Source organism: Liolophura sinensis, unplaced genomic scaffold (assembly GCF_032854445.1).
Source record: "Liolophura sinensis isolate JHLJ2023 unplaced genomic scaffold, CUHK_Ljap_v2 scaffold_33, whole genome shotgun sequence".
In the NCBI taxonomy this organism is placed as follows: Eukaryota; Metazoa; Mollusca; class Polyplacophora; order Chitonida; family Chitonidae; genus Liolophura; species Liolophura sinensis.
In genome coordinates this window covers 151,359-178,483 of record NW_027017972.1, presented here as the reverse complement: position 1 = coordinate 178,483, position 27,125 = coordinate 151,359, and the positions used below count along the sequence as shown (strand labels likewise).

Here is a 27,125-nt window from a genome sequence, read left to right as displayed (position 1 = left end):
TGGGTGCCATAACTAATTCAGAGTACCACGATTAAACAGTCCAGTTTCATGCAGTTATCATTTATACACACCTGGGTACCGTAGCAGCCGAGTTTTAGGCCGGGCCAGTAATAGCAAATATCTAACATAGGTGTATATTTCTCATCTTTGTAGGAAATCCTGTCTGTTTTTTTTTTATCCCTTACGTGTAGTATCAATGTATATACATGTAAATGTATAGGTGAAAACTTGGTATATATTTATACGATAAAATTTAATTCGAAATTCATACAGTTTACAGTAGTTTATACTAAAAAAAAGTCTGCGAAACACGGACCTATATACAGTAATGAATAAATAATGACATGCTAATCTAGGCATTAGCTACATGTACATCTGAGCTTTTTATCGCGTATCTCTTAAAATATATTTACAAGTATATAATGAATCAGATAGTTAGGTAGGCTTTTGTAGGCTTCTAATCTTCATGTGTGTATGATGTATGGAAGCTGAGTAACGTCAACATGGTATGACCGCAAGATCTCACCAGCGCTCTTCCTCGGGGCAAAGCGATAAGTATACTGTGTATGGCGGTATACTGTATAAGAAACAAAGAGTTCGTCCTGCCTAATAATCGTGTTGCGGGCCTCCGTACCCGATGTAGTTAAGGCGCCAGCGCGGCGCAATGACCCAGGAGCATGTCACCAATGCGGTCGCTGTAAGTTTAAGTCAAGCTCATACAGGCTTCCTCTCCGGCCGTACATGGGAAGGCCTGGCAGCAACCTGCGAATGGTCGTGGCGTACATGGGAAGGTTATTTATTTATTTATTTATTTATTTATAAACTTCATTGGTGTTTTACGCCGTAATTATTTAGAATATTTCACTCATACGACGGAGGTCAGTATTATAGTGGGAGGAAATCGGGCTGTGCCCGGGGTAAACCCAAGACCATCTGCAGGGTGCTCAGAAGGTTTTCCCTTTAAGAATACCTGCGGCTGGTCGTGGGTTTTCCTCGAACTCTGCCCCTGTTTCCTCCTACCATAATGCTGGCCTCCATCGTGTAAAGTACATCTGTATTTGTGTTTAAAGTTGAATTACACAGACACTCCTCTGAATGGAGTACCTAACCAGCTAAACACTGGGGTACATGAAAGAAAGCTAGGGGTACATGTAGGCTGTAGTGCTCTCCAGCTTAGATGTAGGTCATCTCTTCCCACCAGACATAGGTCATCTCTTCCCACCAGATGTAGGTCGTCTCTTCCCACCTCGGTTAGTATATACAAGGATATAAGTTTTTAGCGGTAATGGTTTACGATAACTGTGCATGTGTATATTGGCGAAGATTTCCCTGTATAGGAAACCGGGCTTACGTACGTGTATATACACGCATCGGTTGTATCCGCAAAATATGGAGCTACATACACTCAGTGTTTGTTGTTAAGTAACATCGATTAATCTACTATATACTCGTTTATTTATCGATGTCTATTCACTATAGTCTGTACGTGAGATTCCATTTTGTTTTAGAGTGACAAGGAGCGCTATAACAAGCATCATATTTTTCCTTAACCAACAATCGTATGTATAGACGTAAATAATTGTTCTAACCCAGTTTCAGTTTTACGCCAGGCGTTGTATCACGTTCCTGGTGATGTGAGGTTGTTTCTTTCTTCCACCGTAGCTTTACCCATTGATTAACCCACTATAACAATATGACATGCCGTCTTGTAAACATCAGTTTAAAAAAAGAATTTTTTTATTCCCTTTAAGGGCAAAATGAGTCGACATTTTCACGAAAGTATAATAAAGAATAATCGATATGAAATCCAAAGGAAGATCAATCCTAGAACTGTCCTGGACCATATGGGAGACTCGATATCAGACGTGGACCGTCAACGCATCACACAGAGCTGCCTACAGGATGGCGACATCGAGGGCGCCAGGAAACTCGTGGATGTGCTCCTGAGGTCATACCCAGACACCTTTGTAAGGTTTGTAGAGGCCGTGGTAAAAGCTAGTTCCAGTGGACAGATATTAGCGCAAGAACTGTATGGATGTGTACCGAGCAGATTTAAGGGGAAATTCTCGCATATTTTCCCGGGAATTCAGGATGAATCTGCAGAGCTCACGGATGAAGCATCGGACCCAAGGGGCGTGGAGGTACAGCCATCGAGGAGTGGTGAACCCTCAATGGGTTTAGTTGACGGTGAGAACTTTCATATCTGTATATCAGCTTCTTTTAAAGTCGCTTTGTGGGTGGCAGCATATTTTTAAATCCTGTGAGGTGGCGTTTGTGTGAAGCAGAGCTTCGAGCCATTGTTGTGTCAAAAATGGATTGTAGCGAAACGTATACAATGTTACAACTATCAGTTTCTAAAGTCGTTCTGTTTTTAATGTGACGTCATCACGATGAGCAGGGAAAGGAACATTTGACGTCATTAAAATAACATCCTGTTACCCGGCGTTTGACAGGTCCCCATAAATCTTGTATCGCCGTGAGCCCTATCATATGTACATCGCAGTGGTTCATATGCAATCAATTAAAATGAATCATCTGCACATCAAAACGAGTCACCTGCTATAGGCCTATCTCACAAAAACATGGCCTTGTAATTTGGACCGAAAGTCCTGTTGTCTAGATGATGTTAAAATTAATGTATTCTGTTATTATCTTGCAACACATTTTTATTTGAAAGATAGCACACATATTCTATTAATTCACCACAAATATAATTAAAGATTTATAAGACTAACAAATACGTTGGATATATGTAATCCAGCCTCAACAAATTCGACCAGTTAAGTGTAACTTTAGATCTTGTTTGAAAACAAAATTCTTTTGATATTGAAGACTAAAACCTATAGGGGCATATATGAACTTTACAGAAATCATAAAATAATCTGTTCCAGGCAGATCATTCCTCTAATATGCGAAAACATGCACACTGTGTGTGGTAGAGTTGAGGATTTTGAGTAAAATGTAACGAGATATTCTAACATTACTCTGATAACAGTCATTGTGTTAAAAATCCGAAATCGTTTCAGTGTGAATTGGTAAGGCATGTGTCGTGTGTGGATTGTACCAGAATGCATGTATATATGTGTCAGAATTTATATATTAATTGGTTTCGTTTGTTTTATCGCTGTACTCCGAGCATATTTAGAACGGCAGTCAGGTTTATTGTAATAACCTGAACCAATGCACTTCAAACCAACAAGTCCTGTAGAAGCCACAGCTTGTTTCGATCCCTCCACTCCATTGGCCAGGGCCCATTGGGTGCATGCGACGAAACCTGCGCTATAGACAATTTAGCCAGCGAAGACCTTTGTCTTTGCCATGCGGAGTATTTGTGTGTGTTACTATACACAACTCTCAAGTCAACATGGCCCGTTTTTGCTGATCTTAACCTTAACTGAGTAAATTGACGACAGGTAGCATTCCACTGCTTATGTGTGACCATCGTCCAATAAACAGCAAGTTACATCACTTCATTTTTATCGTACTTAATTCTGTTTAAACCATAGTGCTAGTGGGCGTGTAATTTGCTACTATTTAAGCAGTTACTTAAAAAGTTAGAATAAAACCCTAACTGAGGTAAATTGACCGTAAAGAGGCCGTGCTTCACTGGTTACATGTAACTATTTGCCAATTATCACATTGTCTTCGCTGCTGTGGATGTACTCGCTACGTTGTACAACTTTAATTATCTTATACATCTCGTTTGTCAACTGTTGCAGGTAACAACTTGACTGATCTCAAGGAAGACAATGCCACCAGCCCCAGAACACAGCAGGGAGACAATGTCATTGGAAACCTGGCTTTTAATTTTTTCTCGAAGAAACGAGGAATAGGAATTCAAGGTAATAGACCGTATGTATACCATACATTATAGGAAAATGTATTTATCTATTCGTTTTTATTTAAATGGAATTAAAGCAAGAATTTTCTACGCATCACGTTAGTCAAGTTTGTTTGAGGAGGAAACTTAAATATTTGAATCTCCAGGTACCAGTGGCTATCTCAGTTAGCCGGCAAACAATTTCATCCAGTCCCTTTCACAAAGAACATATCTGACTAAAGTGTTTTGTGTTAGATTTTGAAATTTTGGTCCGAAATCCTTAATCCCTGCAAGAGGTGCACGAATAGAGCTGAAAATATGAATAAATTAGATTCTTTCAGCACATGAAAGTCGTTTTAAAGCTTACACGCCACGAAAACGCTGGTGTTCTTTCTATTCGTCTTTCGTTCGAGTGGGTTATCCCTCAGAGTTCATTTACAAACTTTGTCAAAATGAATGTGAGTAAGAAATTATCATTTTTTTCTGTTATTTATTCATAGTAATTTAACTTATTTATATTTTAAAACTAATTTAACAGTTGTTAAGTTTGATTCAATCATAACAATGGCACATAGCAGACGTTGATGAGCCGACAAAGTATTAGACAGCTTTGCTATTGCAGAATGGCTTTATCCATTTCCTTTAGCCTGCTTACGGTAGTCGGCAAAATAAATTTTAGCTGATTATAAACAGACTATATACTGCTATGGAAATTTCGTGAATAAGGGCCAATGTCCCAGACTTAAAGTACATACAGTCAAAAATTGATACAGGCAGTTGAATGTTATTATCGGTTGAAATTTAATTAAGAAAATTCTCATCGAAGGTACAGGTATGAAAAAATGTGTAATAATCACAGAATGTATATATATATTGTCGCGTCTATCCAACATTGGTCTTACTCTCCTTTCAGCCAATCTGCATTGCGGTTTCAAAGTGGAAGGCTTAGTCCAATCCGGGCACTCTCAGGAAGCCGTGGCACAGCTGCCCGCCAGTCAGGGGGAAGAAAAGAGTTGCTATGGGCAACAGCATGAGGAAGGCTGTGGTTCAGAAAATGGTGGAACTGGGACGGGTCGGTGTGTAGCGAAGCGATTCTACGATTCCAGGTCTCCCAGACCTGGTGAACGAAGAACGAACTGCAGCTTCTTCTCAATGGTCATGGAAAGCGGAAGACTATCTGTTGGCACAGGTCTGGCAAACACCACCATTCGGAACTTTGATTCGACTGCCCAGACGTTTTCCACTGGAAGACCGACCGTACCAGAAACGATCATTGAAAGGCAGCAAAACGTTGCACATTTCACCACAGAGAAGTTATCCGCAGACCAACGTCTAGGCCTGGGAGAGAAACAGAAGCAGCAGATATTTTGCGTTGAATCGAGATCGTTGGATGATGAATTAAGAAATACCACCCAAAAATCTGACGGGGCCTCGGGTACCAGGGATCAGTATAGCTTCTGTATTGACCCTGATTGCCATTTTATGAAAAGAATTTACAAAGTCTGGCTGACAGCAATACAAAATGCCACGGATACTGTATTCTGCCAATACCTGAAGCAATCAGAGGATCTGGAAGGGGCTCTGAGCAAATCGGTCGAAGGCAGGGATGATTAGGTGACCACTAAAAACATCACCAACATCATTTGTATTTTTGACTGATGATTAAAACCACCACCTCGATTCGAGTTCATGACCTTGTTGCTCAAGGTATATATCTGGTCGTATTCAGAGAGATATTCATTGGACAAAACGGGCAGGAAGCGTTCTCCCTTGACATGTATGTGGTACTGGAATCTGTGCATTGTATGTCAGCATGTATGCTTACCCAAACGTGAACGGTTTGCCCTGGAAATTGCTTTTGGCAGAGAGGTATTCACGGCAGCACCTTTTCTGTTTTGTCACTTGTTTTCATTTTTTTCCGAGGTATTTTATTTTTTTTTTATTTTTTTTTTTAGCAATCCAGAAAATGGCCACTTTACCGGAGGGACTTTTGGGAAGGGGATAATGGTGTATAGGTCATCAAACTCATTAGTACGATGTACCTATACAGATCGACACGTATCCGTATGTCTTCCACTGCTCAAAAAACGTTCGCTTCCTTTCCCTGTTCAAGTCCAATCTGAAGTTTGAGATGAATCGAATCAGCAAGTTATTCGGGTTTTAAAGATGTCTAAACCTTCACCGCTCACCCTCTGCTAACAATAGTCCAGCCATTGAAACTTTTCACTCGAGAAGTCAAACCAGCATTCGCCATGTTTCATTCTTGAACTTCAGAGGCACAAGATACATGAGGCTGTACGAAAATTTTCCCTCCTTTGAACGGCCTTTTCACTGAGAATTATTATCTTTTGCTTTTTGTATTTACCTTCAAATATACAGATAATCTCTAGTCCTTTCATTGCCAACAGTTTGTCTTTCAAACAACCAGCATCCATCTTGCTTCATGTGTGAGTACGAAGCAGGCATGGTGCGCACGTCCGTTTGACGTCTCAGTTCAAAAGTTCAATTCACGGTTGGATTATTGCTAGCAAATGGTTTATCAGTGCAGTGTTTGATATCCTTTAAGTCTTTACCGATGGGATAATCGTGGTGGCTAAATATGGTATACTCTTGGAGATGATTATCATGAGTAATCGATTCTTATTTATATAAGTACATGTATGTATAAACTTAAATACCTTCTCCGGCCATACGTGGGAAGGTCTACCAGTAACCTGCGGAAGGTCGTGGGTTTCTCCCGTGCTCTGTCCGATATCCTCCCACCATAATGATGGCCGCCGTCGTATAAATGAAATATTCTTGAGTACGGCGTAAAACACCAAGCAAATAAATAAACTTAAACACAGAATTGTACCAACCCATTCACATAACGCAAAACGTATTAAATGTATGCTGTATTTCTTGGCGGAAAATTTGCTTTTATTACTTGCGCGCCAGTATTTAGAACGGTAAAAATTTTGCATGCTTTTGTTTTGGTGAGTATTTATTACTCGCCTATACCCGGTATAACTGGGGTGTGTTTTTGATTGTAGGTATCAGTATTTGAGAAATCACTTTAGATTGCAATCTCTTGATTATTTTAAGTTTTGTCTGTTTTTCTTGCTCGTATAACACACATTTGTACATGCGACATGCATGCTCGAGTTATTGGGGCTTAAAATTTATATTTAAAGTAAAGTAAATTAAATTCATTCCCACATTACTTATTTCTGCAAACCTTGGTGGGGAATGGCAGTGGAAGGGTGGGGAGAATGGTTGACATAACCATCTTAGTGAATTTATTGTGTTAGGCTTTAATGGAATCATAAGTCAAAATTAATCTTGCGGTGCTTTCCTACAAAACACCTGGTGGTTGAGTTTTTTGAATTATTATATAGTAAATCCACATTATCATTTTAAAAACAGTGAAAGGTCAACTACATAATATATAGTATTTATGACTGCAAATTGAAAAATCCATGTGTTTTTATATCAAAATTGTTTAATATACCCAGGAACTGTGATAAAAAAGTGATGCCTTCCCAATAACAGGCATACCTGTAGGCTACGCATGAGATTATTCAAAATGGTTACATTCAGGGGTAATACATATATAAACGCAAATATCTGCGCAATAACGATTTGCAATGCCGTTTGAAAAATACCACAAGATTGTATACAATCCAGATCAATTTTTTCCTCTGAACCCTTTCTATTCAATCTGATAACAAGCGCTGATATTATTAAAGGATATCCTCGTTCTGCACAAATAGGCAAAACATTTGTACATAGGAGTTTCGATTGGTTCTGAAACTCTGATTGTCAGGTAATAAAACTCCCGGGTCTTTGACTACATTCTCTTGCATTATATAACAGTAAACTTTGAAGGAATTGAATTCGGTGATCTGTTTATATGAGTTTATTTGAAAAACAATCAAACCATTTACATTTTGTTGCATTTACACACAGCCTTCATGTATTATATTACACGACTTGTTAAAATTTCCATTAACTTGCAACAGTATGAACAGGCTGAAAAACACTTTTCCATCGTCAGCAAAGAGCGTAAACAGCTGAAAGGTGCAGAAGTAGGTCACAGGTGATATATATATATATATATATATATATATATATATATATATATATATATACTTAGACATCTGCTATTTGTGAGGCATTTTTGTATATGAAACCTTTCTTGTGGGGCATTTTCAAAATATATAAATTAGAAATAATAAGGGCCCCGAAATGGACCCTTGGAGTACCCCTGAAGGTATATGTGGCACCAGTCAGAGAAAACGTCATTATGCATGTAACTCTGACGGAGGATCGTCATTGCGTTGCCACTATAAGAAACTTATGATGTAGGCCACGACCATTTCACCAGCAGGCCACGAATAAACCTATGCAATTTCCCTATGCAATGGTGGAACTTCATCACACCTTGTCATTCATTATATCATCGAAATATACCACAAAAATACGTTCAGAATTGCTGTTGTTGTCCGTGTTCTTTATCCGAAGCCAAATACATATGTTAACGCTGTAGATGTTTTAGTACACATTACAGGTTGCAAAATCTGTTTTTCAAACTACAGGTTGTCAAAGAACTGGGCGAGGATAGGAGGAGTCGCCACCGCATATACATATGTCAACGCTTGCATGTCTTATTTGACACTACAGATTGTAAAAACCGGTTTTCGAACTACGGGTAGCACTCTAAGGTCTCCTTCGTCGTCATATGATTGAAAAATTATTTCAGTACGACTTTAAACGCTGTTAAACCCTAAGTGCTGGTTTGAGTTATTTCCCTTGTTTCTTGCTACACAACATGGCTTCTAATTCGTGCAGCAATCACACGTACCCCGCGTGGAGCATGTCTACATAAAGCTTTGTTGACCTACATAAAAACTATGTGGGCTTATAGAAGACGTCTCTGATTTACCCCAGTAAAGTATTTTCATCATATCTTTCCCTCAGGTTTCTCTACTTGCTCTTAAAAACACTGAATTAGTGAATATTGACTTCAGAGATTTCTAAGAGACAGCCTACCTGGCGTACGTAATCGGAGGATGGGAGACTTCTGGTTTCAGTTGATGATTTACATTTTTTTTCTTGAGCTCCTGAAATGTGTGACTAACTGGTTACTATTTTTGCGAGTTCATCCAGCGTAAGCTTAATTTTACACATTCAAAAGGCTTACTATCACACTACACGAACCACTGGACGCTATCAGATTATGTTGCATGGAGATATATAGGTTAAAAATATGCCCTCTTCTACCAGCCAGTCCTCGGTAGTATAGTGGTGAGTATCCCCGCCTGTCACGCGGGAGACCGGGGTTCGATTCCCCGCCGGGGAGGCTTCCTTTTTGTTTCACTTTGGTTGCCATTAGACACCACTTTGAAGTGGAATTATATAAATAAATCAACTCATTAATATTACCCGCCATTTTTACACAATAAATTATGAAAATAGGATACATGCAATTAAAACAACAGGCCTATCCATCAACATGTCACATAAATCAAACAACAATCCCAATTATCATCAACCAACCAGTCCTTACAATATAAACCATCAATCGATCACCACAATTATCATCAACCAACCAGTCCTTACAATATAAACCATCAATGAATCACCACAATTATCATCAACCAACCAGTCCTTACAATATCAACCATCAATGAATCATCACAATTATCATCAACCAACCAGTCCTTACAATATAAACCATCAATCGATCACCACAATTATCATCAACCAACCAGTCCTTACAATATCAACCATCAATGAATCATCACAATTACCATCAACCAACCAGTCCTTACAATATCAACCATCAATCGATCACCACAATTATCATCAACCAACCAGTCCTTACAATATCAACCATCAATGAATCACCACAATTATCATCAACCAACCAGTCCTTACAATATCAACCATCAATCGATCACCACAATTATCATCCACCAGTCCAAGAGACATTAATCAAGCCACACTGACCAAGCCACACTGACCAAGCCACACTGACCAAGCCACACTGACCAAGCCACACTGACCAAGCGATCCTGTATTGTATTAGATCAATCCAATACTCATGATTGTTATTATGGTTTCACTCACTGTATCTTGCATGGTTGGTTACAGGTATTGGTCATTGGTAATGCAAAATTCCTCTTCTCAATTTGCATAAAAAAAAATACCTGTACTTGGACTGATACATGGGCTATCTAATAACTGAAAATAAATCCCCCTCCAAAGCGAGACTTGTCTCATATGCATGACTTCCACTACACTCTGCTCGAGGCTTGGAGTCTTCAGAGAAGCTCAGTCTGCAGTGTTTTCAGGACCTTGATGGCTGTACTATGTGGTTGACAGTGCTTGTGTTTTCAGGACCTTGGTGGCTGTACTATGTGGTTGACAGCACTTGTGTTTTTGGGACCTTGGTGGCTGTACTATATGGTTACAGCGCTTGTGTTTTCAGCACATTGGTGGCTGTACTATGTGGTTGACAGCGTTTGTGCTTTCAGCACCTTGGTGGCTGTACTAGGTGGTTGACAGCGCTTGTACTTTCGGGATCTCAGTGGCTGTACTATGTGGTTGACAGCGCTTGTGTTTTCGGGACCTTGGTGGCTGTACTATATGGTTACAGCGCTTGTGTTTTCAGGACCTTGGTGGCTGTACTATGTGGTTGACAGCGTTTGTGTTTTCAGGACCTTGGTGGCTGTACTATGTGGTTGACAGCGTTTGTGTTTTCAGGACCTTGGTGGCTGTACTATATGGTTGACAGCACTTGTGTTTCAGGTCTTTGGTGGCTGTACTATGGGGTTGACAGCATTTGTTGGGCTGTTCGTGTGGTGTTACATGAAAATCACTGGCGAACCAATTACCTTCCACTACTATGACATATTATATTTAATGTGGCCGCAAGTGAGTGAGTGATTGGGGTTTAAGGTCGTACTTAACAATTTTTCAGTCATATGACGATGAAAGAGTCCTTAGAGTGCATGTAATGTGCCTCCTTGTTGCAGGACAGATTTCCAACGCTCTTTTATCTAGTGCTGCTTCACTGAGATAACTTACCGAAGGCAAGTAAGCTGCCCCGCCCGAGCCATTCTACTGACACTGGTCAACCAGCCATTGCACTATCCCCTTCAGGCTGAACGCCAAGCGAGGAAGCTACTACTTCCTCTTTTGATCCTGGATCTACCGCCCACAAAGTGGACGCTCTACCAACTGTGCTATCGGGGCTGCTCGCCAAATAATGTTGAGCTCAATTACCCCAATGAGAATTAGTTTTTTAACATCACAGTTAAGAATACTCCACTCATACAACAGAGGGTGTTTTTACGGTCGGACGAAACCCCGAGTACACCAGGTAAACCACCAACCTTTGGGCAGTAACTGCAAAAAATTTCTCATACATATAGCTATGAGCACCATACTGGTGGAGCGAGTGAGTGAGCGCTTGGGGTTTAACGTCGTAGTCAACAATTTTTCAGTCATATGACGATGAAGGAATCCTTAGAGTGTATGTAATGTGCCTCCTTGTCGCTTGACAGATTTCCACGGCTCTTTTGTCTAGTGCTACTTCACTGAGATGCCTTACCAAAGGTAAGGAATTTACAACTTCCTCTTTTAAGGTCTTAGGTGTGAGTCGACCCAAAATTGATCATGGATCTACCACTCCTAAAGCGGATGCTCTACCAACTGTGCTATCGGGGCCGGTCCTTACTGGTGGAGGAACAGTAGTCATCAAGCCTCTTTGAATCTACACGGTCCCAGTTCAATACCATGTTTAAATCCACACCTGAATGGCCAGGAGTGGGGCTCCCTGTTTGTCACTGCCTGTACTGGTAGTTCCCATGATGATCCACTTGTAAGTGATTCTGTACATCAATAACCCTAACCTCAATAAAAATGGCCAGGAGTGGGGCTCCCTGTTTGTCACTGCTTGTACTGGTAGTTCCCATGATGATCCACTTGTAAGTGATTCTGTACATCAATAACCCTAACCACAATAAAAATGGCCAGGAGTCTGGCTCCCTGTTTGTCACAACCTGTACCGGTAGTTCCCATGCTGATCCACTTGTAAGTGATTCTGTACATCAATAACCCCAACCTCAATAAAAATGGCCAGGAGTCAGGCTCCCTGTTTGTCACAGCCTGTACTGGTAGTTCCCATGATGATCCACTTGTAAGTGATTCTGTACATCAATAACCCTAACCACAATAAAAATGGCCATGAGTCAGGATCCCTGTTTGCCACAGCCTGTACTGGTAGTTCCCATGATGATCCACTTGTAAGTGATTCTGTACATCAACAACCCTAACCTCAATAAAAATGGCCAGGAGTGAGGTTCCCTGTTTGTCACAGCCTGTACTGGTAGTTCCCATGATGATCCACTTGTAAGTGATTCTGTACATCAATAACCCTAACCACAATAAAAATGGCCAGGAGTCAGTCTCCCTGTTTGTCACAGCCTGTACTGGTGGTTCCCATGATGATCCACTTGTAAGTGATTCTGTACATCAATAACCCTAACCACAATAAAAATGGCCAGGAGTCTGGTTCCCTGTTTGTCACAGCCTGTACTGGTAGTTCCCATGATGATCCACTTGTAAGTGATTCTGTACATCAATAACCCCAACCTCAATAAAAATGGCCAGGAGTCAGGCTCCCTGTTTGTCACAGCCTGTACTGGTAGTTCCCATGATGATCCACTTGTAAGTGATTCTGTACATCAATAACCCTAACCACAATAAAAATGACCAGGAGTCAGGCTCCCTGTTTGTCACAGCCTGTACTAGTAGTTCCCATGCGGATCCACTTGTAAGTGATTCTGCACATCATTAGGAGGAGGTAAATTAAGGCAAGGACCAGAAACACATTAATACATTCATTCATCTAATACATTCTCACATCTGAGATGCAGTGTTATGTAATCTCTGACAGCATGAACATGATTTCCATGGGTAAAAGTCAGTCGAATAATAAAACTGGATTTCCATGCTATGATGACAGACAAGTACTCCTAAGATTTCATTCCTTGATTCTGTCTAGTGCAGGCAAGCTTGTATTGGACCTGTTAGATCTGATGCAATGAATATCAAACAGAGCAAAGTTTGTTACCTAACAGCTTCTACAATTTACTTAAGATACGTCACAAAACGTGGTGCTAAAGGGATATATGAACTATGGAAGGCATATTGTTATAAAATGAAAATGACCATACATGGTAAACTAAATCTGTGTTCAGATATTGTGCTTTCACCCGTGAATACAGTTAACAGAAAACTCTCAGATCAAGTATACTGGAAATCTAAGACCACTGCCTATTGAATCTAGAGCAACAAGTTTTACTTTTATGAATTTTTTTATTCAAAAACTACAAAAGACAAGTAAGCAAAAGCTGGATGTATCTCAGGGCGGCCATATTGGGAGGTTATAATCAGATGTGTGGTCCATCAGCCAATCAGAGGGTAGAACACCGTTTCTCCTTAAATCACTGATTTTGTTATATGCACGCATCTTATACAAAGGGTAAATTTGAGACTTTGTACTCATGTTGATCTGACAACAGAATGAGGTTTTAACACGAGAACACTGTTCCTGAACAAGATTTTCACTCCCCATTCTTCTGGGTTTAGAAAGGAAAGCAATAAGGATAATACTGAGATACAGCGTCCTCCGTGCTCTTGTATTTACACACTGGTATCAGCTGACACAAGCATACTGCATTCTGGGCAACACACTTACGTGGATTCAAATACAGCTACAGAAAACACAGAATGCCAGCTGAATGCAGACAACACTATATTACCTCCATACACAGAAGAGCTACATGACTACTGTTAATCACCTAAAATTGCATGGAATTTTTCTAAGTTATCAATTTATATTCTGCTGTACAAAATGTGGTACAGATGAGCCATGTGTGCTATACTGATTATCACATTCAACTCCACGAGTTTTCACCAACTTGGTATAGCAGTGTCAGTGAAAATTTCCGTTAAATAATAAGTGACTGTACACCGCAGTTTGTGTCCTACACCTAAGCATTCAGCTAACTATATTCACATGTGTACTGTGTTTAGTAAACAATTGCTCGCTTTGATACAAAAAATCATTGTCATCAACAAAAACATTGAAAAGCCTATTTTTTTTGAGAGCCAACATGGTTTGAGAAGTTTGTAGCCTTTCACATAAGTGTAGAACATGAGCATTTGCAAAATCTAAGCCTCACTTGAAAGTTTAAACAGATTTTAATTACACACAGCATTGCATATTTCTAACTGTCCACGCATGAAATTTATTTCAACAAAGACACAGTCCAAGAAGCTAAAAGTATCACAGTAGTCTGGATGCACTATGATCTGACTGCAGATTGTATATCCTCTTGTTTGTGGGTTCCATCACAAAACGGCCGATTGCTCGTCTGCTTACAATTACACAACCAGTAGTCCTTAGTTTCCTCCACAGTGAATCTCAATGGTACAAACTTTGGAGATGTTTTCTTTGTAGATGTGCCACGGATTGTCTTGTGGTTACCATCACACAGAGGCTGGGTAAGAAAGAGGAAAAACAGAAAATGATGAAATTTGCTATTCAAAACAATCACACACTGATAAGACTAACTTCATGGCTTGAATTACTGCAATATTCGTTTATCTGATTGGTGTTTTATGCCATACACGAGAATGTTTCACTTATATACCCAGTATATAGCATTCATTTATTTGACTGGTGTTTTATGCCGCACACAAGAATATTTCACTTATATACCCAGAATATAGTATTCATTTATTTGACTGGTGTTTTATGCCGCACACAAGAATATTTCACTTATATACCCAGTATATAGTATTTATTTATTTGACTGGTGTTTTATGCCGCACACAAGAATATTTCACTTATATACCCAGTATATAGTACTCATTTATTTGATTGGTGTTTTATGCCGCACACAAGAATATTTCACTTATATACCCAGTATATAGCATTCATTTATTTGACTGGTGTTTTATGCCGCACACAAGAATATTTCACTTATATACCCAGTATATAGTATTTATTTATTTGACTGGTGTTTTCTGCCGCACACAAGAATATTTCACTTATATACCCAGAATATAGTATTCATTTATTTGACTGGTGTTTTATGCCGCACACAAGAATATTTCACTTATATACCCAGTATATAGTATTCATTTATTTGATTGGTGTTTTATGCCGTACACAAAAATGTTTCACTTATATACCCAGTATATAGTATTCATTTATTTGACTGGTGTTTTATGCCGTACACAAGAATATTTCATTTATATACCCAGTATATAGTATTCATTTATTTGAGTAGAGTGTCCGCTTCGAGATCGGTAGATCCAGGATCAATCCTTGATCAAGTCACACCTAAGACTTTAAAAGAGGAAGTTGTAACTTCCTCGCTTGGCGTTCAGCATGAAGGGGATAGTGCAACGACTGGTTGACCCATATCAGTATAATGGCTCGGGCGGGGCGGCTTACTTGCCTTCGGTAAGTTGTCTCAGTGAAGCAGCACTAAATAAAAGAGCGGTGGAAATCCGTCCTGCAACAAGGAGGCACATTACACGTGCATGCACCCTAATGATTCCTTAATGAAAAATTGTTGAGTACGACGTTAAACCCCAAGCACTCACTCCATTTATTTGATTGGTGTTTTATATTGTACGCCAGAAAATTTCATTTATATACCCAGTATATAGTATTCATTTATTTGACTGGTGTTTCATGCCATACACATGAATATTTCAATTACTGTAATTCTTCAACCTTTTCGCATGTTTGCAAGGTGTTTAATCCAGCACATTCCGAATGCATTTTTCTGTGTTGGCTGATAAAATTATACTTTTTGTGAAGCCCTGAAACTGGTCAATTCAACCAATGTAGTTTTGAGTGAGTGTGTGAGTGAGAGCTTGGGGATTAACCTCGTACTTAACAATTTTTCAGTCATATGATGACGAAGGAGTCCTTAGAGTGTATGTAATACACATACACAATACCTGAGCCATTAAACTGATGTCAACCAGTCACTGCACTATCCCCTTTATGTTAAATGCCAAGCAAGGGAGTTACAACTTCCTCTTTTAAAGTCTTAGGTGTGACTCTACCCAGGATTGACCCTGGATCTACAGCTCCCGAAACAGACGCTCTACCAACTGTGCTATCGGGACCGGTCAATGTAGTTTTGTCTCCAAAATCAAAATCAAAATGTGCATAAATTGCAATGAAAGTTGTTTTAACATATGCGAAAGCACTGAGGAATTGGGTACATGTATATGATGGGGAACCACATTGTGGTGGAAGGAAACCAGGCACAACCCAGGGGGAAAACCACTGCCATCTGCATGTGGCTGACAGACCTTCCCACATACGACCAGAGAGTAAATCTGCATGAGCCAGACTTGAACGCATAGCAAGCAGTCCAAGTCTATGACAAAACCTAGCCCCACCAACAATAATAGCGATAGAATTCACATGTATATCCCCAGACAAAGGCCAAGACTGAGCCCACTCCTGATAAGTCCTTACTCCTAATGACTGACAAACAAGCGTCCTTAACAACTAGGCTGTCAACCAACTTGTCATCATCTGTCATGTACACGTTATACTTATACCCTATACATACACAAAAGCAGTTTCTCCTGTCCAATTAATGGATTAGAGTTTTAATGCCATACTCAAGAATATTTCACTTATATAATTCAGTTCCACTGTGCTGGAAAAACCACCTGTAATTCTTTAATCCTTTCGCACACTTGCAAGATGTTCACTCAAGCATATTTTGGAGTATAATGCTGTGTAGGCTGATAAAATTATGCTTCTTGCACATGTGAAGCCCTGAAATCGGCCAACCTAACCAATGTAGTTGTGCCTCCAACATTTAATTGTAACGGTACATAAATGGCACTGAAAGTTGCTCTTGTATATTCAAAAAGGCTGAGGAATCTGGGTAATTCACAAAAAATCTTCATTTATTCAAAGCACTGCAATAGTTTACTACATTTTTCCAAAAATTGTTACAAGAATGTCAATTGACCAAAAAAGGAAACAATTAAGACAGCACGGCATTCAGTTAATGAAAGAATCATGCTGTTATACCATGCTTAAAAACTTCTTTGTTGCACCTAGCACCTATTTTTACTTGTCAGAAAAAATAAGGTAGGCTGGTAGAGTCAACCTTTTCTTTTTCATTCTGACTAACAAAAAAGATACGATATGAAAGATGTATATAATATCAAAAACTCTACCAAAGGTTTAATAAAAACATTAAGAAAAGCAAATGAACCAATTTTTTAATGATGGCCTTACCTGGTTTTTACTTGTTCCACATGTGCACCAGGAGTACTTCTTCCCTGCTGTCAAGGTCATCTTGAACGGCTTCTTGTCATATATCTTTCCTTTTGCTGGTTCAAGGCTATACTCTTGTGGGTATTGTGGTGTTTCGGGATGAACTCGCTTCTCATATTTCTCCTGATCAAAATCTTCTACCTTCAGATGTCTCACCGCCTGAATAGCTGGTAGATTCTGCAAGACAGATAATTTGTCAGTAAAGACACATAGGACAAAGCACAAGACAGATAATTTGTCAGTAAAGACACATAGGACAAAGCACAAGACAGATAATTTGTCAGTAAAGACACATAGGACAAAGCACAAGACAGATAATTTGTCAGTAAAGACACATAGGACAAAGCACAATTAATTTGTCCAAATTCTTCGAATTTTTGGGACACTGACATTAATTTCCACCCCTCTCCTTAAACATTGCTTGGGTCTGGTTACATGATAAAAGCATTCAATAACTATTTAGTTACTTGAATAACAGCTGATCATTATCACCCACCTCCAATTCGGGCTTTCAAAGCTGATTTTCACTGGAAAAAAGCATGAATGAAGCCAAGCATTAAAGAAAAAAATGAAAACAAGAAAGACGGATTACCATGGCATCATCATTCACATGGTCAGAGAGTGAATATCACTTAAAAAGTAAGGCTAAAACATGGCAAAAAATGTCTACCATACATGTACTGTATGGATGTGACCAATATGCCTCTATGGTACAATCCTGCTTCTCAGTGTGTGTGATTTACTCTCCAATCTGCACTTCACAAGTATGGGCAAATAAAATGACTTGAGTGCATGAAAATAAGTGAGAGTCATACATTAATAAAAAGTTTCTAAAAAAAAGTTTGAGGGTACATGAGGGTACATGCCTATCTTCGCATAGCTCAGTCTTATCGATCTTATGTTTTAAATATGTCGTGTTTTGGCACGTCTATCACTTGCCTCTACTGTTGACTATATGACTAACGAACTGATATGTCTATTTGTCACATCATGAAGTCCGGGGCAACCGCACCAATGGGTTTTGCGGCAAATCATTAAGTTGATAAAACACAGTACAGAAAACATTTAAGTTTCAAAAACTCAACTTTTTAACCTATTCACTTTAACTATACTCACTTTTACTTTTTATGGACATGTAATTCCTCTGGACTAGAACTTTAAGCAGGCCATTATTAATGAAGAAATCAACGTCTACATGTTCCACTAGTTTACAGTTCTGCAGCTCCAACATCTACGTCAAATAATGTAATGTAATAATGTCATTCAGTGCAGTTGACCTTTGACCTTGTCTTATGTGACCTTTCCACCACATAATCTCGTCTTAGGTCGGTGATTACTAATAAAGATCAAACCATACATTTTCCACCAGTTGCAAGTTTTATAGGTTCTATGTCAATACACAGTTTTAAAGTTAGGTCATTACGACAACTGAGTGACATACCAGTACAAAATGACATCATCGCTTCACGGCAAGCATGGAGGCAGAATCCCAACTTTAACATGAAAAGGTCATTTGATGTCAACTGACTTTTGACCTTATCTTAAATCACTTTTCCACCACATAAGTTGGTCTTTAGTAGGTGATTATGGATGAAGGGATCAAACTACATTTTCCATGTTCAGAACTGCAGGTTCAACACGTATGTCAGTTACAGTAGAATCAAAGGTAATTCAGTGCAAACTGACCTTTGACTCTTAAGTGACCTTTCTACCCCATAACCTTGTCTTAAGTTGGTGAGTTGGTGATTCTTGATATTTAGACCATGCTCAACATTTTATATCTGGTTTCAATGTTTTAGGTTTTATGTCAAATAAATCCTTAATTAGCCCTAATTAATCTTTGTCTTAATTGGCCTTTCCACCACAAAATTTTGTCTTAAGTTGAAGATTCATAATTAGTATGATTTTCCTCACTACATGTATGCAGCATCAGTGTCAGTCTTATAGTCTCAAATAAAACTGAATTGGCGGGTAATTAGAAAGAGTCCCACAGCTCCACCCACCCCTGGCTGCACTTAAGACAAGGGTTTCTGTAGTCAGGTGGGCTACTTCTATCCCACCAAACAGTCAAAGATTTTATAGCTTTTGTGTCAAATAATTCAGAGCTACTGTACCTCTTGAATTAATTTAGTCTAAAGAATTATGTAGAGATTTCCGAATAGCAGCTCGTCTAAAGGGACTAGCACAACAGACAATGACATCTAGTTCAAATAAATTAAACGTTGATGTATATTTTCAACAATTTCTTAAAGACCTCAACGTTTAATTTAATTGAACTAAGCGACACCATGCGTGGTTCGATTTTCGTGGCATGGTACATACAAGCCTTCCTAACAAGATGATGGCACGGCATTTAGATCCACGAAGAAAACGCCAATCAGTTTAAATAACGGGGACATAACAATACATACTTGACAATATGCTGAAAATGGTCCACGAAATGTTCTGACACCAAGATTTATTACTTGAAGCGCCATGGCGCTGGCAGTTCAACAACAACAACCAGGGCGCAATGAATAAACGTTATCTTCTGTTTTGCTAATTATTTGAAAGAATCTTTCCACTAAAAAATCAATTTTAAATTCTTATTTTAAAATTTAATGTATATTTTGGTGACACTGGATTGTAATTTTTCTGTATATTTGTAACCAATAGTATGAAGGATTTTATTTGCAGCACATAGCAACCGTTGCTGTTGACAGGTAGCAACGTGCCTGTGAGATTCACAATAAAGAGCAGTGTGACAGCTACCAGTCATTCATTTCTTATTTGTTTCTGGAAGAAGCGGTTATCAAAATGAGTCAACGACAAGTTTTACAAGGTGAGTTATTAATTTGCACCGCTGGAAAGATACTTACGCGCACACAGCATGTTTTCTTTGTGGGATAAAAGCGAGCCGAGAGTTGACATTTCAATGTTTAGATTTCTGGCTTGTTCGTCGTTGTTGTACTATGTCCAGTGATCACAAACCGGGAGCTATAAATCTGAGGTTGGTGTGCATTGTTCTTCAGTATAGGCCTACACCCATCTTAGTACATATTCCATTTAAACTTGGAATTCATAAAATGTGCCCACTTCTTTTGCATGTATGTCCTTATTATATCATCAGTAAATCACACAACAAACATGACTGTGACATGCTTATATATCATGTCTTCTGGTATTATTAAAAGATAGTTGGCTGTAAACTGTAACATTGTTAATTTCCCTCCGTCTCATTTTCACCGTTATTTCTTATCCCTTTCAGTGTTTGAACAATACCAGAAGTCTCGCACACAGTTTGTACAGACTGTTGCAGAGCTTGCATCTCGTCCACAAAATATTGAGACATTACAAAATGCAGGAGTTATGTCCCTTCTCCGTCCTCTTCTGCTTGACATTGTACCCACAATACAACAGACAGCAGCTCTGGCACTCGGCAGACTGGCAAATTACAACGACGACCTGGCAGAAGCTGTGGTGAAAGGAGACATCCTCCCTCAGTTGGTGTATTCCCTGGCTGAACAGAATGTAAGTGTATATATATGCAGTATACATGGCTTGGTGCCCAGCATAGGCGGAATAGGCCAACTAAATGCTGGTTGGCCCAGTGTCAGCATAATGTGACTGATTGAATGGTGCCTTCAGCATGGCATTCCAGTGATGCAGCACTGGAAATGTGTCAGCTTTGGGTCCAGACAGGTTGTTGTGTAATGCTAATATAGCTTACCTGTATAATGTTCAGAACCTTGCAAGGGTTTAATCTAAGCTTGACCCATGAGCCTCCCACCAATGCGGTTGCTGTGAGTTCAAGTACAGCTTGTCCTGGCATCCACTCCAACTGTAAATGGGAATTTCTGTCAGATCTGGATGATCATGGGTATCCCCCGGGCTCTGCCTGGTTTCCTCACACCACAATGCTGGATGCCATTGTATAAGTGAAATATTCTTAATAAAGAATAAAACGCCTGTCAAATCAAATCAAATCCAAACTTGAAGCAAGGAATCCAGTGATTTACTCATCTCCATTAGCTGTTCTCACGGCCTTGGATACAATACTCAATCAACCACGTTTGCTTGTTGGAGGTCACTTGCTGAGCACCAATATGACAGATATATGACATTTGTTCTGTGGATGAAAAATCTGTATGTCACATACAGGAAAGTCACATAAAAACAAGTACATGTAATATTCTCATATCAGTATTATGATTTAGATGTAGTCCTAGATCGGTTGTCTAATTCTTGAACACAACATACAAAAGAAGACTTAATAAAGTCAAACAGTGGAGTTGAAATAAATATCTTTTTCTATTATTCCCATCAAATGAAAGGAAGATTTAATTGTAATTGTACTACAACATCCACAGTTTTGGTTGAAATGTTGTGATTTTATTTAATAATAAATCATTGTAAAAGATATATGATATGTCATCTTCCTACTTAAAGGCCACCTGAAGTTGAAGATTAAATTGTAGTACATGTACATGCAGGGTGGTAACTTTATATTTGCAGAGATTCTACAAGAAAGCAGCAGCATTTGTGCTGCGCGCTGTTGCCAAGCATTCCCCACAACTGGCTCAGTCGGTGGTTGACTGTGGTGCTCTGGATGCACTGGTCATCTGTTTGGAGGAGTTTGATCCAGGGGTCAAGGAATCTGCTGCCTGGGCATTAGGCTACATAGCAAGGCATAATGCGGGTAAGAGTGTATTGCACTTTAACAATTTATATAAAAGGTAACAGGTGCATGTACATAAATACATATACACTGTGACCAGATAGGTTGGTGTCTTTAAGGGTTGAAAAAGTACACTTTTATTACACTTCCTTTGAGTAGATCAATAGAATTTTTTTTTTTTTTGGAATGGGTTCATCAGGTTGAGATTTTATTTTTTAGTTCACATGTAATACTGATTATTTGACCTAATAATGTTTTCATGTCTGAGTAACTCATTTTGCCTGATTCTGAAAGTTCTGTTTGATAGGTGTTTTTAGGTTTGTTGAAAAAATGTTTCAACAACAAAAGTAATATTTTGTGATCTTTGCCTCTAGAAATGAACTTTTATGGTGAATTTTTAGGATAAATACAGTACTTGTTCTCTGTTCTTGCTTGATATTCTTGTTGAAATGTCCTGCAGAGTTGGCCCAGGCTGTGGTAGATGCAGGTGCTGTTCCACTGTTGGTACTGTGTATACAGGAGCCAGAACTCTCCCTAAAACGCATCGCTGCGTCTGCGCTGAGCGACATCTGCAAGCACTCCCCAGAGTTAGCCCAAACTGTTGTGGATGCTGGTGCCATTGCACATTTAGCTCAGATGATCCTCAATCCGGATGCAAAGCTTAAGGTATCTACTCCCAAAACTACTCATTCAGATAAACATGACATTCACATCATCTTAGATTTCATAAAAGAGCTACTCCAGATCTGAACGAGGCCAAATTTTTGAAATTTTATGGAGAATGCCTTAAAGAACAGACCAGACTGTCATTAAGATTTACAATGAGTGACAACTTTTAATGGCTATAATGAAGTGCCTTCAAAAACATTTTCAGTTGCTTGAAACTCAAACGGTTGCTGTTGTACATAGAAATGATGGATAAACCCTGAGTTCACTGTTGGTTCAATTGGCGTATAATTTTCTTTGACTTTCACTTTGGTGTGTTTCTTGTCCTGATCTTTCATCGTTTCGTATTTCTGTTTGTAGAGACAAGTTTTCTCCGCTCTAAGTCAGATCTCCAAACATTCAGTGGATCTGGCTGAGATGGTTGTTGAGGCAGAGATCTTCCCCGCAATTCTGACATGTTTGAAAGACAGTGACGAGTATGTGCGGAAAAATGTGGCTACTCTGATTAGAGAAATTGCCAAACACACGCCTGAGGTAAGTTTGTTTTGATGTGTCATCTTCTGATCAATGCATCGCCTGGGAAATTTTACAAATAAATGGTTGTTTAATTCTGAATCATAAGAATTCTTATCATTCAAAAGTACAATGGGTAACTTGTCGCGTTACCAGTCTCAAACATTATCTGTATATAAAATGGATATATGGATGAAGGGGAATAACTCAGGCACTTTGTGAAATCAGATTAGTTACTGGAACTATACCGAAATCCTGCAGACTGCATGAAGCATTGCAATTAAATAGAATAGAATGTATTTCCAGGAGACATACAGTAACATGTATAACATGTACATATGAGATAATGGAAACATACTGAAGTATATAAATCAAACGTTTTATGTTAAAATAGAATGCTCATGTGGAACAAGGAGGATAACTTAGTGAGGATGGGAGATAACTCTGTATTGTGTGTGTAGCATTCCTTTCCTTTCTGGGTGTAAACTTCTGAGGACTCAAATCTTGGGGATTTTGGTCAGCAGGCATAATAATGCTATGTTAATAACTTGAATGTTCTAATTTTGTGCGATATGAGTACTTTGTGACATTTTTGCTTTTTGCATTTCAGTTGGCACAGCTGATAGTCAATGCTGGAGGAGTGGCAGCTGTGGTTGACTATGTCGGTGACTCAAAGGGCAATGTCCGACTGCCAGGAATTATGATGTTAGGTTATGTGGCGGCTCACTCGGAAAATCTGGCCATGGCTGTTATTGTGTCAAAGGTAAGGCCTTCTCAGTATAGGACAGTCTTACTATGGTGGGTTATGCTATGCAATGAAAATGATGTTAATCAAATACAAAGCTGCTTAAAAAAAAGTGGGATGACTAGCTTTGATATCCTGGACTCACAAATAGTTTGCTAAAATGCACCTGTTACATGGCAGCTTTCGTTTTCACGTCCCTTGAAAAAGTTAACTTTGCTGGACAGACAGACACCCTGTAATATTTTGACCTCTGATAATCTCGTGTTGGAATCTCAAAAACTTTTTGCCCTCTACATGAATAAAGAAATACAGTATGTATTTTTGAAGACACTGTTGACTCTCCTGTACAGGGTGTTGTTCAGCTGGCCATTGCCCTAGGTGAGGAAAAAGAGGATCATATTCAGGCAGCCATCGCCTGGGCGCTGGGGCAGATAGGACGCCACACCCCAGAGCACGCTAAGGCTGTCGCTGTCGCTAACGTCCTGCCAAAGTTACTGGACTGCTACCTACGAGCCGATGCCTCTGAAGACTTACAGACAAAGGTGAGAAAGAAACTCCCGGAGGCACTGTTAATGTATATATGGCGGTATATTTCTGATTCGGCCAATAAACACACAGTAATTCATTTGCATAAATGTGGGAAGGGACAATAAAATATTGAGGTTCTCTTCTGTTTTTCCAATCTACAGATACTCTATTGAACACATGACTTATAGAAACATGAAATTGTCCATTTTCTTTTTCTTTTCATGTGGGCATTCATGATTATGTTTTACGAATATGTTTTTACATATTTTTTACAAGTAACTTGTACATACATCATTACTATTATTATTTTCCTACAGAGCAAGAAAGCGTGCAAGAACATATTACAGAAGTGCGTCCATCTGCCAGCATTAGAACCATTACTGCACCAGGCACCTGCTAACATCCTCAAGCACATTGTGGGACAGTTCAGCAAAGTGCTACCACATGATGCCAAGGCACGCAGATTGTTTGTGACGAGCGGAGGACTGAAGAAAATCCAAGAAATCAAATCTGAGCCAGGTTCTGCCCTGGCTGAGTACATCAACACGATCAACAACTGCTACCCAGAGGAAATTGTCAAGTGAGTATGGCCATGGGTCGTGGATCAAGATGTTTTGAAACACGAAGATTATGCGATGGAGTATCTCTCTGTAGGCTAGAGATGATGACTTGCACTCACAGTCATGTTGGATCTCTTAACAAAAGTATTTCAAGGCCTTTCCGGGAATTTGCTATTCACTATGTGCACTGGATTGTGAAATTCTTTTATCAACGATCTAACATGGGTATAAGTCATGTACATCCCAATAGTTTTGAATGCCAGTGAAATACTGGTATTGCATAGGAAAAGAAAAGTAACGCTACATCTATACCGATACATAGGCATGTTATGTTTTTATTGAAAAATGACCCTGACCTGTTAAATACCATTAAATCTGTGTGTTATGAAGTAAATGTTTAGTAAACTGACAAAAGTGGGGGCCTCTGTGGCCGAGGTGGTTAACACGCCAGTGCGCCGCAATGACCCAGGGGCATGTCACCAGCGCGGTCGCTGTGAGTTCATGTCCAGCTCATGCTGGCTTCCTCTCCAGCTGTCTGTGGCAAGGTCAACCAACAACCTACTGACAGTCATGGGTTTCCCTCGGGCTCTGCCCAGTTTCCTCCCACCATAATGCTGTCCATCATTGTGTGGCTGAAGTATTCTTGAGTATGGCATAAAACACTGGTCAAATTAAATTAATCTGATGAAAGTCTTGAAGCATATTATCATTTTGTAAAAGGTGTCTCTACCTAATTTTTTATTCACTTAACTGCGACCTTGTCTATCTTACTATTGATTTATTACAGTTTAGCAATTCAACTTACAATTCAACTTACAATTCCTTTCAAAAATGAAGACAAATGTGCTCTTTTATGTTGTTAGTTTTTGCATCAAAGGCTTGCAATTTCTTGTTCACTATTTTTCAGATACTACTCCCCTGGTTACTCAGACGCCCTTCTGGACAGAGTTGAGCAATACCAACCCCAGGCTTAATGCTGACACAGGCTCAACAGTTCTGCCCCCCAAATCAAGTTGTTATTTAATACAGCACATCACAATTTCGATTTCAAATTTACATGAACTTTTACAACATGTAAATTTTTTTTCTCATATTTAATGAAGTGCAAAAACATATTTGGGCTAATTATGTTATTACATGTAAGCATGATATCATAAGTCTGACTTCAGTCTGTCTCCTTTCAACAATGTGTCCCAAGAGTTTAACACCTTAAAGAAAATGTAAAATACTGGAGATAAAATACTTGTCTGTAATATTTTTGCAGAACTTTATCATTTTTTATTATCTATATATCAATATCCTACTCTTCAAGCTGAATCCACTAAAGCAGAAATGATAGAGCCACTAATATACTTCCACCATTCACATATTTACCAGTGAACTCAGTTTACAGCATTACATGAATATATATATTGATCAGTTATCACTGGATAAGCATATTACATGTATGATTAATAATACATTTTTGACTTGTTTTACAAAAGTCGTTTGTGTTTATGTATTCTCTATTGAATGTATGTATGTGACTGTTCATATATTTAATGTGTTATCTAGAAACCTGATATGGTACAATCTGGTCGTGGCAGAGTGGTTAATATGCTTGCCTTTAAATGGCTTGAATGATACAGGTTCAATACGGATTCAACACTTGCTAGGGATTCAATCCCAGTCTTGGACGAGGAATTTCTAACTTTCCCCAGCTTTTAATGCCCCTGGGGTCATGGTGACAACAAGCGGTTGTTGACACTGATGTGGCTGGTTGTGTAGTTTAACGTTTGTTGAAGACACTTGTCTTCCTCTGACTATGGTGTGTATAATATCATCTGTGGGAAGGTTTGTCAGTAACTTACCCAAGCTTTGTGGTTTATCCTGGTCAATCCTGTTCCCTCATCAATTGCAAATGTTTAGATGAAAAATTTGGTACTTAAATAATACATTAAATAAACAAATAAACAGAAACCTGCTGGTAAAATCTATCATGCTGTATGATTGCACTTCTCCTGCAGACATGAACTATTTTGATTTCAGCCAATAATCTATGCACTTTGAGCTGTATTTCTAAAACTGGCAAGTTCACAAGAGATGTGATACAATTATGCCTGATCTGATGAGCTACAGTAGTTTTATACCAATTATAATGTGATAAATCTAGACAGCATTTTGGAGTTCTCTAGGTTTTCATCTAAATACACTTGTACATTCTTGTCAGATCTGTGTAGCCACGCAGGCTGAAAGATAAAGCATAAAAGATAGTAGGT

General features: G+C 39.0%; 3 protein-coding genes and 1 non-coding gene across 4 annotated transcripts; 3 read left to right on the top strand and 1 right to left on the bottom strand.

Annotated features, from left to right (window-relative positions):
- Window positions 1–1,757: 1,757 nt before the first annotated feature.
- Window positions 1,758–7,927, top strand: LOC135481383 (uncharacterized). Its single transcript, XM_064761214.1, has 3 exons — window positions 1,758–2,187; window positions 3,720–3,842; window positions 4,734–7,927. Exons 1-3 carry the CDS (start codon window positions 1,758–1,760, stop codon window positions 5,432–5,434), a joined length of 1,254 nt encoding a protein of 417 aa, XP_064617284.1. The 3' UTR covers window positions 5,435–7,927.
- A 1,162-nt stretch (window positions 7,928–9,089) lies between these two features.
- Window positions 9,090–9,161, top strand: Trnad-guc (transfer RNA aspartic acid (anticodon GUC)). The gene has a single exon. It is a non-coding gene; the product is annotated as a tRNA-Asp (tRNA).
- A 4,065-nt stretch (window positions 9,162–13,226) lies between these two features.
- On the bottom strand, window positions 13,227–19,697 carry LOC135481386 (CDGSH iron-sulfur domain-containing protein 3, mitochondrial-like). Its single transcript, XM_064761218.1, has 3 exons — window positions 19,610–19,697; window positions 17,160–17,375; window positions 13,227–14,373 (listed from the first exon to the last, which is right to left on the bottom strand). Exons 1-3 carry the CDS (start codon window positions 19,673–19,675, stop codon window positions 14,179–14,181), a joined length of 477 nt encoding a protein of 158 aa, XP_064617288.1. The 5' UTR covers window positions 19,676–19,697; the 3' UTR covers window positions 13,227–14,178.
- A 752-nt stretch (window positions 19,698–20,449) lies between these two features.
- On the top strand, window positions 20,450–26,347 carry LOC135481384 (sperm-associated antigen 6). The gene is made up of 8 exons (XM_064761215.1): window positions 20,450–20,708; window positions 21,693–21,876; window positions 22,316–22,521; window positions 22,882–23,055; window positions 23,645–23,797; window positions 24,130–24,321; window positions 24,625–24,887; window positions 25,775–26,347. The coding sequence occupies exons 1-8, from the start codon at window positions 20,547–20,549 to the stop codon at window positions 25,839–25,841; spliced, it is 1,401 nt and encodes a 466-aa protein (XP_064617285.1). The 5' UTR covers window positions 20,450–20,546; the 3' UTR covers window positions 25,842–26,347.
- The last annotated feature ends 778 nt before the right edge of the window (window positions 26,348–27,125 follow it).